The 16,103-nt window shown below is 41.0% G+C and overlaps 1 protein-coding gene across 2 annotated transcripts in view; it reads right to left on the bottom strand.

Annotated features, from left to right (window-relative positions):
* Window positions 1-64: 64 nt before the first annotated feature.
* Window positions 65-16,103, bottom strand: part of CC2D1B (coiled-coil and C2 domain containing 1B) — a 33,583-nt gene continuing 17,544 nt past the window's right edge. For both annotated transcript variants that reach the window (XM_026853449.1, XM_026853450.1), the window contains 12 exons: window positions 15,346-15,538; window positions 13,016-13,188; window positions 12,239-12,364; window positions 11,649-11,707; window positions 11,269-11,385; window positions 10,709-10,782; window positions 9,978-10,036; window positions 8,112-8,163; window positions 6,646-6,745; window positions 2,740-2,830; window positions 2,125-2,255; window positions 65-537 (listed from right to left, as the gene is read on the bottom strand). In XM_026853449.1, coding sequence (XP_026709250.1) covers window positions 2,136-2,255; window positions 2,740-2,830; window positions 6,646-6,745; window positions 8,112-8,163; window positions 9,978-10,036; window positions 10,709-10,782; window positions 11,269-11,385; window positions 11,649-11,707; window positions 12,239-12,364; window positions 13,016-13,188; window positions 15,346-15,538 — 1,164 coding nt within the window. In that variant the 3' untranslated portion in view covers window positions 65-537; window positions 2,125-2,135. The remainder of the gene's footprint in view (window positions 538-2,124; window positions 2,256-2,739; window positions 2,831-6,645; window positions 6,746-8,111; window positions 8,164-9,977; window positions 10,037-10,708; window positions 10,783-11,268; window positions 11,386-11,648; window positions 11,708-12,238; window positions 12,365-13,015; window positions 13,189-15,345; window positions 15,539-16,103) is intronic.

The following is a 16,103-nucleotide window of genomic DNA, read 5'->3' as shown; positions in this document are numbered from 1 at the left end:
TTGTGTTCTTTTCTTCCAAAAGGCAACATCCCACTAAACTTTGTTGCAGTGGCCTGCCTAGTAAAAAAAAAAAAAAAAAAGCCCACCCCAAACAGGCCTTGATAAGAGCGAACAGAAAAAGCAGTAGCAGACTGTTCACTGTACCACGCTGGCTGCTCACACACTTGAAGAAATGAATTCTAGTAAAGGTCTTACCTGTGACTTGACTGAAAAGTTTTTGCAGTGCCTCAGGGAATTTTTAAGGGGCTAAACTTTTCACACAGCGCTATGCATAGTTAATGTAACATTCATCCTGGTGCTACATTAGTAGTCCCACATTAAGGCAATTCTGTCTATTTTGTGTAGACTAGTAACAATCCCCTGCAGCAGCAAGTTTCCAGAGCCTTACATCTGCCTTAGAGTTATTAATAAGCACTATGGCTGTTATCAAAATAGACATTAGGTTCAGTAGTGCATTCATTTAACATCTTTGGTGCTTGCAGCTAGCAGCAGCTTTCTACATACGTTCATCCCACATCTTTCAGCATTCCAATGGAGCTGGGGAAAAACAAACAACAACAAAATTACTTGATGCAGCACTTAGCACATGTTCACAATTCAAGGTCACATTATATGTAAAATACTGACTTGAATTTTCTGGATGGTCAACTAGAAAAAAAATCAATGGAGCAAAATTATTAAGCTCTAGTGATTGAAAACACTCAGGTGTCCAGTCACGGCCCAAGGCCAGGTTGTCACTTCAGATATATCGAATGCGTCCCTCAGAGCCCAGCTGCAGAGGTCACGGGCAGCGTACTGACCTCCTGGGCTGCGAGGAAGAACTCCCCGTTAGACAAACAGTCCCTTTCCTGTTACAAATTCAGACCCTGTACCGAAACAAGCCCTCTCAAGCTGTAAAATCTAACACAATTTGGAAGCAAAGGTGTGGCAAACAGGTGATGTCACTGTGAAGCCGACGAGCATCAGCTTAACTGCCACTTATAAATTGTGCTAAGGAAGAGGGAGCACAGAAACCTGGGGAGCTCAAGCAAAGGAAGAGGGATTACTGGTTAAAAACTTTGTACTTATATATCATCTATTTTCCACGAGGAAAGGTGAGGTTTGTTCTGTGCGAGGTCCTGGGCCAAGAGGAGGCTCTACATGCCACCCCAGGATCAACACAGGGACAGCCCGGCCAGCAGTGCCCTGTGGCTGGAAGGGACGGTCCCTGGCGAGTCGGTCTCTGCTCCGAGGTTTTATGAGCAGAAGCTGTGGGAGAAGCAAGGACCTAAGTTCCAGGGTATCAGTGATTGTGTCCAGCTAACGGGAATTTCTTTCAAACATCAGACACACACATAAAAGGCTGAACTGGGGATTCCACAGGCAGAGGGACTTCTGGTACTTGTCTTTCAGTAACTTTAGGTAGAAAAACACTTTAAAAGAAGACACCAGAATTTTTGGTATTTATTTGCTTTTGGGTTGTTTTTTTTTTTAAGAAGGGAGAATTTGTGATACCTAAAAAAGCAGAATATGAGAAAGGAAGACAAGCTCCAAACCCAAGCAGTCTCCATGGAGGCTGGCAGGGAGAGGAAGCTTTCCTCTTTTTCCTCTTTCTGCCACACAGCCCCTCTGGGGAGGAGCACAGTGGGCAGGAGGCACAGTCCTTCAGGGAGCCTGTATTCAACTGTACCCTTCCGCCCTGCCCAGAAGTCTCAGGTATCCAGGAGAAAGCCTACTGCCAACAGTTTCCCTTTCAGATGAAGTCAAGCAGGGACAAACAAATGCCCTTCTCTAGCTTCTGGTAGGGGAAGAAGGGTCCTTGCTAACAACAAGGATGCACATAAAGCACCCCACCTCCCAGAAAGGACTCATCCATCTTATTTTCTTAATATTACTCTAAATAAAGGTACAAGCTCTCCCTGTATTTCAAGTGATCATGAAACAGCATCTTTGATATATTATCAGAGCTCCTGTAACCTCATTTCTGAAATTATGTCAACTCCCCACTACAAATATAAAGATGAATGGGATCAAAGCCAGAGCTGTGTAATTAGGTCAAAGTCAACAAAAGACATTATTCAAGCAGAGTTTATCTGTAGCCCTGTCAAGTTCTGGCCAGACCATCTTTAGACGCAGTATTCATACCTCAGATAGAACTAATGTTCCAGGACCAGCCAATTTTCTGTAATTGTTTGAAGATCTTGACCACTGAGAGGCTCCCTGAGTCTCACTTTTACCTCCAGTTTCCCTCCAGTGGGCTTTCTACCATCAAAAATCTGGAAGAACCACAAAAAGAAGAGCAGTTAGTGCACATAGGAATGATAATGTCAAACTATAGTGCCTCAGGCACCCAGTGACTTCATTTCCCCAGGACTAAAGGATGACAGAGATCACCCTGCAGTGATCTCTTCTGGATCTGATGGCAGCTCTCCACGCACTCTGTCAGCCTTTGCTTAACCCTTTCTTCTGTCAGCTACCAACACAAGTATCTTTGGGAATCACCTGAATTTCTAGTCCTGACAAAGAAAACTCAGAAAATTTAGAGAAGAGAATCCCCAAGAGGTTCCCAGTACCAGAATGGTCACAGCTAAGACAAGCTTCAAGAGATGATAAAATAAAGAACAGCCCACTGTTTATCAAATTCATCCAGTACAAAACTATCACCTGTACACACACACATTTATGCAAAGCAAATACTCCTTTTCCCTCTGTGTTCAAATACTGCTTACGAGAAGAACATGCCTCACCCAGAAAACATACCTCGATGATCTCTCTAACTTCACATTCTGATTCCAGCTTTTCCAGTTTCAAGTGTGCAGTCCCCACCTGCTTGTCACTTCTGAAAAAAGACCTGTTGCAAAGAAATCTTCCTTAACTGAACGGGCAAGGTTTTTCAGAACATTAAAGAGAAAGCAAGCTACAATGTCATTGCTATTTGCACCATCACTATGCCCAGGAGGGTTAATCGAGGTGTGCTACTAGAACCCTACAAACCAGGGTGCAGGGGAGAAACCCTTAGGGAACAGGACTACAAGGACAAGAAACAGAAGTACTCATTTTTCAGTTATTCTCTTGCAGCCAAATTAAAGATGAGAACAACAGTGAAGAAAAACAATCAACTAAACTAGCACTTGGAATAGCAGCAGCTTTTGTCCCTGCACAGGCGACAGGGAAGAACGGCCTCCCAGCCAGGACAGACAGTGATCCTCTGCAATAGGCTGTTTAACAAAGCAGGCTGAAAGACTTCCCAAGGAAGTTGCATCTCTCATCAAAACAAACATTTCGCAGGCACATGCTGTTTTTCACAAACTACTTGTAAGGAAAAAAAGTCACATGAATCATCCTGTTTCATTTTGATAAATCAAAACACTATTTCAACATGTAAGAGCATTTCATTTCAGCTATTGTTTTGATTCACCTTCATACCGGTAGTTTTAACAGTAAAAGAACTATCATTTTAGAATTTCTAGTCTGCTGAATTAAACACAGTACATTTTTATCCTGCGAGGAAAACAATCAACTCTTCTCTGCTACAGTCACTCCTGTCTTAACAGTGAGTGTTATCAGCAAGAGATCCATCTTTACCTCAGCAGAGACAGGTGGTGCAATCTTTATCCTGACAAACTCCTACAAAAGGCAACAGCTAAGACTAAAACACACTAATCCCACGGGAGCGATCAGCTCAAAGCACTGGATTTCTTTGCCTGCACCCAAGCATTTCCCTGAATCAGTCTCCAAAAGGTTTGATAAACAATGAAAATCTACAGAGTATGGAGGTAGGAAAGCCAACAAGCCATGCCTGTCATATTTTAAACAGGGAATCTGCCAAGAGTTCAGAAGCTTCTTTTTTTCTACCTTTCTATTTAGGAAAAACATCAAGCAAGAAAACCAACCATGACAAACACACAAAAAAAACCCCAAAACATCCACCCTTCTTCCTATTACCATTAAGAGATATTAAAGTATTATCAAGCTGGACTTGAACATAGGTGATGAAAACTCTGAGCTGTTATATGGAGCCTCCTGATGATGTCATCTGTGGCAACATTAACTGGTGTATTAATACACAGACCTGGTGCTGCCATCAGTGCCTACAATTTCTAAGTGAACATCTGTGGACCCAATTGTCTAAAAATCCCTGACTGGAAAAGGAGTGAGGTTGCTTCCTCACGTGCACCGCCCCAACGACTGCTTCCTTCGTGTATTCCCCAAATAGCTCACATCAACCACAGCATAAGGAACCCATCACCCAGCCCTTAACCTCACTTCCTGCCTTGTGCCGTCAGAAATCACGTCAGGAGTGCTACGGCTCATATAGCACCTACGGTCTGGCACCATCAGCCCAGGCTGCAGCAAGCTCACAGCAGGGAGCTCAGACACTTGTAGATGGGATAAAGAGTGCAAGAGCACTACCGCTCAGAACGCACTGGAACACGCAGCCAGTCCCTGTTAGAAAGTACATCTCTTCCAAAAACCTGCTGCTAAAGGAATTGAAAGCCTCCTGCTCAGTTGTTGAAATTGCGTCTCATTTGTCAGTTTGTCCATCTCAACACAGATTGCAAAACAATGTCCCTAGCTCCTCAAGGGACAACAGCGCTGCCTCCAAACGTGATGCCTGTGAATTTTGTTGCCAGAAAGCCTTCCAAAGCTGAGACTCTCATCTTTGTATTCTCCGCTGATGAGACTACAGCAGACTCACAAAATCCTTTAGAAAAGTTCAGAATTTATTAGTTTGCATGCTAGAATACTCCCTTCACAAGCACCTTAAAACGAAGAAGGATTATATAATTGTACTGCAGTATGTTGGACACTTTGTTCATCAACTTAAAAAGAGAATCAGCAATTCTTCTAGCTGATTTTTTTAAAGCATTTTTCCATTTTATAATTCAAGATACTGTAAAGACTGGTTCATCTCTGATCAGTTCTAGGGGGGTTGCAGTGAAGAATGTGAACTTGCTCTAGGCCATGGCTTCAGAAACAGCTCTGGGGAAATCTCCTTTCATCTTCAGAAGCTTTGAGGAGAGGTTTGAGAGACTTCTCCTTTGGAAAAAATACATTGCTGGGTTTTTACTTGGAAGCATTTTTTAAGCTGAAGTTTAATATATATGACCTGAAACAAGTCTCCTTTCCTCACTGAGAGAAAATAATTCTTGGGAGATGGTCAAAGAGCTATCAGAGACACCAAAACTACAACATCTACAAGCATTTCTGAAAGTATTATTCATTTATAGTCTTGAAGACAAGCAGGGAGCAGACAGTCTATAGAAAAGAGCCTGGATCACTTAATCCTCTCTCCTGAGGAGATGGCTGGGGGAAGGTGATCAGTGGGTATTCTTCTTTTTCCTCTTTCCCTGTTGCTATTTGCCCAGGGGAACTGCCACCCCTCTACACTGATCCAGATACAAGCATATTTTTGAATTGTTAGATTACTGTTCTAAGAAAAAAAAATAAAATCTGAGAACCTGAAGAGCGAGAACCCACACAAATTTTTTTGCTAATCTTCAAAAAGGCTTCAAAGGACAATCTGGAGCTGGCATACAACTCATGAATCACTCAAAAGTGCTTCCCAATGGGTGAACTTAAGCCTGAGCTCAGACCTTAAAAACAAGCACAGTTCCAGCTGGTAAGAGAACAGGATATGCCCTGTATGTGCAATGGTATACAAAAGATAGGGAAAAATGTTTTGAACAAATGTAAACACTTAACAGCTCTATGTAAAAAAGGCAAGATCGCTATTGATAAAATCTTGAACAACAGAGCAGTGGAGCAGTCAGGATTGACAGAGAAAAATCAGCTTTTGCTTCAACAAAAATGCAAATGGAAGATCTGGAGTAAAAACAACGGGACTTTAGCTCACAAATTAAAACACCTACAACATGAAAACCATCTTGGAGAACCTATGGATCACTTCTGCACATCTCCAGTAATAGAAATAAAGAATAGCACAAAGAGCCACCACAACAAAACCAGGTTATCTAACATCCCATCCAAGACATGGATCACAACCAGCGCAGGGATTAGTGAATATAGGCCACTCCAATTTTGAATAAATCAGTAACGAGCTTAGACGTAGGACGATTTCCCTGAACATTACCAATTGTTAACATCCATCTCATCATCTTGATCTCTGAGATGAGGGGAGCCTGTCTCTTTCAAGATAGTCTAACAGTTTTCTAGCAGCATTCAGTAAATATTGTAAGATCCTCATAATGAAGATAAGTACAAAAACATAACACCAGTTCTGCCATCATCTGTCATCTGCTTTACCGCCGTTAATGTTTTGCTGCCACTTGTACTTCATTATCCTACAAAGTAATCCCATATAACATTTAAATCTTCTAGTTCTGATGACTAAAACAAAATTGGATAAGAATCAAAACAATTTGAAGCTGAATCACTACTTTCTCACTCTCACCAATTTCTCTTAACATACTAATCCCCAAATGATCTGCCAGTTATGAATCAACTTCACTGAACTTCTGCATTTTTTTCACCCCACAGGGGAAGACACAGACCTCAGGCACATTTTGAAAGGAGTTCTCAAACATGAGAACTACACAACTCTTTACTGCTAGCTTAAAGATTGTGCTTCATAAATTTCAGCTACGACACTCTTTTGAACTGTTACTACAGAAGCAATGAGGGGGGAGAAAACTGTGGACTTACCCTTTATGAAATATTTCAAACTTAATTCCTTTGGACCGAATTGCTCGTCGGAAACCTCTGTGATTTCGGTTGATGTTTAGTTTAAACAACTGGTTATATTCTGCAGTTAAGATACAGAAAAATGAAAAAGCTGTGAAAGCTAAACTATGTGCAATGCTCTATTACATGCATGTACTCAGACCTCTGTTTATCTCAGTTTGGCTCACTTGCGAAAGACACTTCACATCCGCATGAAGCTCCTTCTCAGGAGGTTATTTCAGTCATTGACAAGTTAGTGTCCCTGTGCAAAGGTTCATCTGTCATCCCCGCTTCACAGGGACAGAAACCAAACTGCAGAAAAACTAAGTCATCATGAGGAAGTGACAGCAAGTTACTGGAGAGCCAAAACTGGAGACTCTAGGTCTTTTGGCAATTAACAGAGTGTCTGTGGCTAAGAAAAAGGTACAAAATAATAAGGAAAAAGCATAGGAAGGTTGGAATGACTGGGAAGAAGTGTTTTGATAACATAATTAATACTGGTTTAACACGTTTCATTAATGAGTGTGACAAGAACTATGCCACAGGATACTTTTTTATCATAAAGTCTCACAACATTGTACAACTAATGTTCAAAGACTTTATCTGCTGTGCTACCCAGCTTGTCAGCCTGCGAACCCAAAAGATTAAAGTGAAGTGGCTGCTCAGAGAGTGCAGATCAAGTTATTGGAAGACTTGGAACACAGCTCTCAGTATCCGAGCTTTAGGACTTCTACTCTTAACAGAAAAAATATATAAACCCAAAAGATATATATATGTATCTCTCTCTCGATAAATTCACCACTAGTAATTTGGATACTGAATTCAAAGTTGTTTTGATACTAGATGACTGCTTACTGCAAGAACTGAAAAAAAAAAAAAAGCAACAAACCAAACTCACCATGCAAGACAATTAATTCTAAAACGCATGATGAGTCTAATGCCAGTATTTAATGGCTAGGTACAAAGGAGTATTTTTCAAAAGGTACAAAGAAAGTATTTTAGTTGGTTTCACATTGACTTAAAAAAATAATCTATTCCTGCAGTGATGCTTTGTCAGGTTTAGAAATGTTAGCTGATTTGCCAGTTCTGTCATGATTTTTGCTATCTCACAGGACACAAAATCTGACTGAAAAAGATCTGATCCATAGAGATACTAAAATTAATAATTTAACTTATTTAATAAAGAAAATTTATCTGGCCCATCTCCCAGCAGGGTTGACAGCAACAGCTGGAGCATGACTGGTAACTTGATGATTTCACTAATCCATAACACAGTAACTACCACCAATATTGGGATGAGGGTGAAGAAACTGCTAACACAGAGGGGCTTCACAAAAAAAAAGGTAGTGGGAGGCCCTCTGGCCTGATTCACAGTGTGAGACTAGCCTGTACTCCCAGTGATTCCTAAGGTGCAACGTTTTTCCCTCTGTTCCAGAAAATGTACTAACCTGGAGAATTGTTATTGTTAATTACAGGTGTTTTACTCTTTTGAGGTTGCTCCTGTTAAAAGAGGCACACAAAATAAAACCATCAGATATTGTTTCAAAATACTGAGTAGTAACCATTTTTATTACCAGCTCTTTTTTATACCTATACAAGAAACATGAGGGTTTGGGGGTTATCTGAACGATAAGAAGAGACACAGTACATTCAGGACTAAAATATTTGGATTTCAGTGGGGTAACAAGTATAATACTAGATAAAGAATAAGTCAAAACATTACATTAAATGTAAGAGCCACAGATAAGCTTCATGGTCACACTCAATTCAATCCAATCATCATAAAGTTACTGACTGCAGCTGCTAAACTAGATGATAAACTGCACACGTTCCATGACACAGTAATTCTGTTCCTTCTGCATTAGTTGGAATAATAAGCTACACAAGGAATTCATCACAAATCATTCAGGGAATTGCCCTACTATTATTTTGCCTGACAATCAATCTGCCACCAAAATGAATTAACTTTTAACCTAAAGCGGAGTACAAACTAGATCTCTGGGGACTGAACAAGGACAACGTGACCTAATTATTGCAGCTACTTTGCAAAACTGATTTCAGCTATGAAGGAGAAAGGTGGTGTTATCTGACTCTTGGTTAAGCAGTAGAGATTTGGCTTTTTTAAAAAAAGAAAGGAAAGAAGATTAAAAGCAACTATGCTGATTCTTTCTTATTCCCTAGGAAATTATTCATACAGACCAATTCTGTTTTCTCCCACCCTAATGGGGGAAGGACTCCTCCATTAAGACCTCATGTAACTCACACCTAAACAAACCTGATCTGACCATCACCGATTTCCCACAGGTAACTGAATTTATTTTAGCGGAACTGCTGCAAAATTTATTACGAGGCAAAAACCTAGGCTCTGCACTCTCACAGGACTAAGTATTAGTCCTGCAAGAGCAAAGATTGGTTTTGCTGTACAGAGGAAGCAGCAGAAGCCCCAGCACTCACTGAAAGTAAGGCTAGACAGCCCTCCTTAGAAGCCCTTTTAGTTCAACAGTTCCAGTATTTTTCAGATCAGAGAATGCTTTTAAAGGTGAGGGGAACAGGTGACACTGGGGAATTTAAAGGAAAGAAGCAATATATATGTATACTTATTTTTTATATACATACATGTGCACATACACATAAATATTAATTTGTAAGGTCAAGAAACTTATATGGCCTAAGCCCTTTCTCCAGATATGCACATATATATTTGCCAATTAAATCACCAGGAGTCACGTGCATTTATTTGATGACAAAGATTAACTTTTTCAATCAATCTCTTTAGGAGATATTCAATAGCAATGCCTTTAAAAGCTTGTTTTTGTAAAGTAATGGGACTTAGAGGGAGATCATATCTAAGGTGGCCCCTCTCCCCTAGTGACAACTAGTGTGCCCTTGTGTTTGGTTGAAGTTAACAGTGCGTTTGCACCCTAAAAGAAATGACCTTCTACACATTTTTGCAAACACTGGCAGCAGTCTGATTAGTGTCTTCAGAGGGGAAAGGTGGGCATGGCTTAGCCCTGTGAATTCTGTCTAGCAGTAAGCTGGAGGTCAGCCAGCCAGAAAACACGCAAGCCTGAAGCAGACACCACACCGCTAAGCGTAAGGTGTGGAGAACATCAAGAAAAAGGTGCAGAAAAGCTCAAATCCACAGGAAACAGATTCAGCAGTTGTTTATCAGAAAAAGTTTCTGTTTTAAGTATGCCTAGAAATGTTTTCCCTTTCTAGAAGAAAAACTACACTTCCTCCTCAAAGCCCTCACAACCTAATCCAGTGGCAAGGGTCACAGACTGAGGAACAGAAGAGCCAGGACACGCACTCACCGTACTTGGGTACTGAAATTCAAACTTCACAAATGCATCCAAATCTCTTGGTGATACACCTGAATGAGACAACAACCAGCCAATCCAACCAGCCAATACAGATATTTTCATTGCATCTGTAACGTTGAGCAGGATTTTCAAGAGCACCTAACTGATTGTCAGGACTTATGACCTGTCTCTTGAAAACTGAAAAACCCATCCATCACACCAAATTCCATAGAAAGCTGGCAACCAAAGGAAAACTTTTTTTTTTTTTTTAAATGCTGTTGTTAGTCCTGAGCCTAGTGCAGATTACAAGCTCCAGAAACAAGGGACTAAAAGCAGTAACAATGTCAGGAGCAACTCCTATCTACTGAAGGGTCAATATACATTAAGGTGGTACAGTTAAGGCAGGCACTCATAATAGGAGATAAATGTGAAACTATGACACAGTTATGAGCAAGTCCAGGACAATTTAAGTTCTTCCCTCTGTCTAGATGGAACTCAGACACTCTATTTTTCCAGGGATGGGAGGTGGGGTGGGTTGGTTTTTTTTCAAATACTGTTTTTTCAAATACTGTTTAAAGGTTTTTTTAGGGGCTTGAGACTGAAATGTGGTTATTTTGTTTTAATGAGTGCTGGCTACAAAGATTTGACTCCTGAAATGGTCTTTAAAGTAGGAAAACCTCATTCCCCACTACTTTCCTTATGTACTCAGAGGAAGAAGCCCACATGCCCTTTTGAGTACATACCTGGTGGAGCCGGTAAGTTTATCCCCCTGACAATAAGAAGGTGCATTTCTGTGCTGTTGAGCTCAGAAAATATCCTGTGAAAAAATAAAAACAAAAAAGCGTATTCATCCCAGTAGCCCACCACTCGATCCACTGCCAGACCAGAATGCCACTGGTATTTGGTCAGACCTTTTTCAATAGTGCACTCCTACACAGATCACCTTCATAAAGTACAAAGGAGCAAGGAAAGCACAGAAACCAAGATAAAAACATCTCTGAGGTATGGTGAGAAACGCCACAAACAAAGCCCAAAGGCAACAGAATAGAAGAAGAAATACAGAGGAACAGTGGATGAAATAACAGAATATAGGGGATTAAGCTGAAGATAGTCTGAAAACAAAAGAACCCAGATGAGAAGTTAAATACAGACATAGTTGTTTTCTGAGAGTGTCCTTTCAGGAATGCTGAGCCTAACCCTAGCTGCCACCCGAGTCTGCTGAAGCTCACAATTCCCTAAACAAGAGCTAGAAATCAGAAAATTCAGTCCAGCCTGCCTGAGAAATCCTTTTGTTTTTCCACACCTTATCATTTTAAAGGTTCTTTCCTCAAAGTGATGGCTTGGAGGATCCATTCCTTGTGCTCGTGCAAGCTGTAGGATGTCCATGTCCTTTTTACAACCTTGTGCCAATTTCTCAAACCTATAAAAAAGGCAAACAAACAATAGCAGAGCTACACACACACACTGGAACACCAAACAGTTCATTCTGCCAGACAGAGGCCACCGAGTAAGCCTCAGATCAGAGGTCCAAGAGCAACTTAGAGATGCAGACCTCACAGTTACTGACCCTTCCACATCAGCAGCTTACCAACCTGAACCCCCATCATCTTTAGGGGGGTCAGGCAGACTCAAGCCTGAAATGACCACATTGTGAGATGATTAACAGCGGGCAGCAGGTCTTACCGAGTCGTTTCTGCTACGTTTCCCAAATGCATGAATTGCTTGGAATACTGCAAACACCTCTGTCAACAGAAACAAAACCAAACAAATACAGATGCACTCAGTGATCCTTACACGCAGATTTATGACTGGCAGAGAATTCTGAGGCTGAGAACCTACTTTAAGAAAAGCCATGTTTTCCCAAGTCACTCAAAAGCATCCACCCCTCCCAGGCCTTTAAGCCCAAAGCTAAGCACAGCATTTGTTTGAACTGTTCTGCCCTATTACTTCTTAATCACTTAATTTCTAGATAGGAGGTTCACCCAAGAGCTAGTCTTAATCATTCGGGTACTATTTTCAAACTTGAGTGCTCATATTTAATAGTCAAAATTTGATAGTCCCAAGACTCCAAGCACACCCTCTTGACTTTTGACTAGTAGAGATCCAACTCTCAACATTTTCCACTTTAGGACACACAAAGTCAAAAGTATTTTACAAGAAAAACAAAAGACCCCACAGAAACAATGGTGGTATAACAAAACCCAGAGAAATTAAAAAAAAAAAACCAAAAAAACACAACCCCAAAACATTTCTAAAAAAAATTAAATGGTCACCTCATGTTGGTCCTTCAGCAACTTTATGAGCTGTGCATATACTTCATCTGCTTTCTGAGATAGTCTGACATCTTCATGGTGTATGAAGATAAAATCACCCTCATCATCTGTAGGGGGGGACGGCAGCTGCAACACAAGAACAGCACATTTCAGAGCCCATACTGGAAAAAGTGAAGTAGACAAAAAGCAGTCAGAATGTATGGAAAGGTCAGTGAAGGCAGATGGGTTGTTTTTCTTCTCAAAGCAATTCCAACCCAACCACTACTTACACCACTGCTTAAGTCATAAAACCCTGCAAAGTGTCTTAGAGGCCTAGTTCCCTGATTATTCAGGTCAGGAGAGTTATTAGAGTGCAGCTTGGTTTCCCCATCTACCCAAATGCCAAGAGAAACCACAGCACCATTGTATCACATGCACCTGATCCTCATCCCAAAATGGAGTTAGGACACAGCTAAGATATGTACTCGCACCCTAAGCCCAAGGAACACTTCCAAGCTGCATGGTTGAGGTGTGCCAGTGTAAATCAAGGAGAAAATGGTTCATGGAGGCTAAATTTTGTCAAATTCTGGCACATTTGAGGAGCAGCAGAGGAAGCAAAATGAAACAAAACCTAAAACAAAAATACAGGGGAATTTCAGGGCTCAGTATCCAGATTTGTCACTTGAGCAAACTAACTTAATTTGTGTCAAGAAATATTTTAAATTATTCACTGCTTGAAGTAAGCACTTACATGTCCAAGAATATGAAACAAAGCAGAATACTAACAGTCCTACTAACCTTTGAAATATCAACAGGTTTGCCGCATTTTGCTTGCTCAATCTTTTGGTCAAAGCTCTTAGCTGTTCTGAGATACATTTTAGCCTGTTCAAGGTTATTTTCCTTCTTTGCTTTGACAGCTGCCTTCATGTACTGCTTCTTTCTGTTCTCCAGAAATTCCAGCTGTTCCCTAGCTGAAAAACAGTTGTATAAAGACCCTCAATTCATCTGACACTGCCATGCCCCTGAAACAGTTTTATCATGTTCAGTTTATAGCCAGAAAAAGATCAGGAAAAGTACAGATATCAAATAAGGACATTTTCTTACTGCACTTAATTGTTTCTTGGCCAGTTTCAATTTCAAGTATCAGAAAAACAAACCTCTTTCTATCATGGCATCCTTCATCAAAAAAAACACAGCACTTCACAAGTGTCACAACAGCAACTACAGGCCCTTATTTGCATGCAGGAGACAAGATGACACCAGTACAGCTGATAGTCCAAAGCAGAAGCTGGATTCAAACTTCAGCTTGACATGTTAACTTCTAAAAGACAGCGAATATTATGAGCATGTTCTGTACTCATTTTTTCCCTCTCACCTGATCTGTCAGAAAAAAACCCAGATAAACCAAAGTGCAGGCACATTCAGATATATCACCTCTGCTTATTTGTAATTCCTTGCCATCTTAGTTTCTTATTAATTCTTGGGTCTCCTCTTTCCTTCCAAAACCAGTAAGGACAACCACACAAGTCAGAAAAGATTGCTTTACATTGCACCAGGTCAGTGGATCCTGCTTCTTCTTGTACCTCACTCAGGAAATGGTACAGCATGATCTGATTACAGCCATTTCCAAAGATACTCATATTGTATGCACAACTGCACTCTACACAAGCTAAACAACACTTGCAAGAGGTGCCTGTCTCAGCAAATAAACAGACCAATGACTCTCACACTATGTTCACTGCTGTCTGATGATGATCAACTTATTTCCATCCTTGCAAAAGAGCCCACTGTCCGACTCCTGTGAGCAATTTGCCCAATCAGCCAAAACCAAACTAATTAGACAAGGTAGCTAGCCCAGATTCCACTGGGACAAAACCCAGAGTGTGCTCTGTGAGGCTCAGATACACAGCACAGGTATTTTCAAAGAAAATCTGTGGAGAATGGACTGAAGAAATCCAAGTGATCCCGGCTCCTTGACTTTCCCCATATACACCTTAAATGCAACTGCTCCACTTGCACTCCCACACTATGCCTCACGCTCTCTGACAAGAAAAAGACAGGTTTTTACAGTTGATTTATCTGCTATAGGCATGTAAGGTGCACTTCTTAATTCTGGGGGGAACAAGGTAACATTTTTGTTCAAAGAGTGCACTTTGGCTAGTGAAATATAGCTTTAAAATAGTGAAGCACTGACATCTTGTTGTGAAAATCATGTCAGTATTAATCTGTCCACATACCTGTTGCACCTATTGGTCTTATTTTAAAATACTTGCAAGTCTTAATTTTAAAATACTCGCAATTCATTTGAGAGATTAATACGTCAGCTAAAATTGACAAAAATCCCCAACTCCTGAGGATTCATGGATTTTCAATGCCAAAAATGGAAAACTACTATGTTTTAGTCATCTTTATAAAACAAGTAATGGAGAGGATAGTTATGAGCTAAGCACAGTGGCACTGAAATGCCTCCACAAAAGAACTTGCATCAGCCAGCTAGGCAGTTCTGTTTCGTCCTGTGGGAACTACCCAGGGCAGGATGGGACTGCAGTCAAGGCATGACAACAGAATCAGTGAGAGTCTGAGCACTGCTGGTGTGTACCCAAATCACACCATGAGGTGGTGGCTGTCCCCTGCTATCTATACAATTAATCTTGAGCAGACAACTGTTTAGTGACCTAGAGATTGATGAACTACTGCCTACACGCCAGTTTGAGATCCTCAGATGATGCACTAGGCAGAAACCACTGTTTGGTGTAGGAAGCAGCATCACATCAATGAATAATTCACACTGGCAAGCCATCCACTTTAATGATAGTATATGTAGAGTTCAACTGTGAGCAGAGTTAAACATCATGAACTGATACACTTGTTACATCAAAATTAATTAAAAACCCAATCACCCTTATAATTACACATGCTGCCTCTGTGAAATAAAGCTGCATGGCTGGTCTGGATCTGCCCTCCAGCAGACACATACATCGAGGCTCCTGTAAGAAGAAATCTATGCCACACATTCACAGGCTCCTATCTAAAATATAACGGAAATAAGTCTTTACCAAGGTATTAAACCAAACTTGTGCAAACGACTTGCACATGGATCATTGGGAAGGATGATCCCTTCACCTTACCAGCTGGAGGGAGATGATCCATTGACTCTGCCTTGTGCAGGGTGGAGGATGATGCTGCTGGTTTCCCGTGCTCAGGAGAGCTCTCCTCCTCAGCTACAGCAGATGGCACTGTAATTGGCTTAACAACTTGAGTTGGCTTTCCAGGCAGCTGAGCAGGCTTCTTGGCAACCGGGGCCTGTGTCAGAGGTTCATTCTAGCATAACAAAAAGAATTTCACATCAAATGTATAAAATCTATTCCAGAATTGAGGACAGCATCTCAAGCATCAACAACCATGGTTATCACTGTATCAGCCTTCTGGCAGCACTTCTGAGGGAAGCGTAACATTCCCAACAGCAGATTTTAACTTCTGGAGGTTTATGAGCCATGCCATGCCATGCCAGTAGGTTACTTGACCTATGCAAGAGCCAAACCTCCACTATAGAAGGGACAAAAGGAATGTTCAACAAGGCAGTGATTTCAGAAAAAGCAGATGCATGCAGAAAAACAATCACCCAGGAATTGTCTCCATTAAAAGCTACTCCAGTTGAAAGCACAATCAGCAACCAAATCCAGAGAGATAAAGAAATCAAACCGAAGTCTAAAGGCTGCTGCTGACTGACAAAAAGCAATACGTGTTAACACGCTAGGAAAGAACAAACATAGGAACTACTGGGATGCAGGATGAAAGAACAGATTTAAGTACTTTAGAACAATGTAAAGGGGTGGCCAGGATCTGAAGTGTTTGCTTTGAAAATAAAATCCACATACAAGCCAGT

Source organism: Athene cunicularia (genome assembly GCF_003259725.1).
Source record: "Athene cunicularia isolate RWA chromosome 8 unlocalized genomic scaffold, athCun1 chr8_part1, whole genome shotgun sequence".
In the NCBI taxonomy this organism is placed as follows: domain Eukaryota; kingdom Metazoa; phylum Chordata; class Aves; order Strigiformes; family Strigidae; genus Athene; species Athene cunicularia.
The sequence above is the reverse complement of the archived record's forward strand: the minus strand, read 5'-3'. Positions and strand labels throughout refer to the sequence as shown.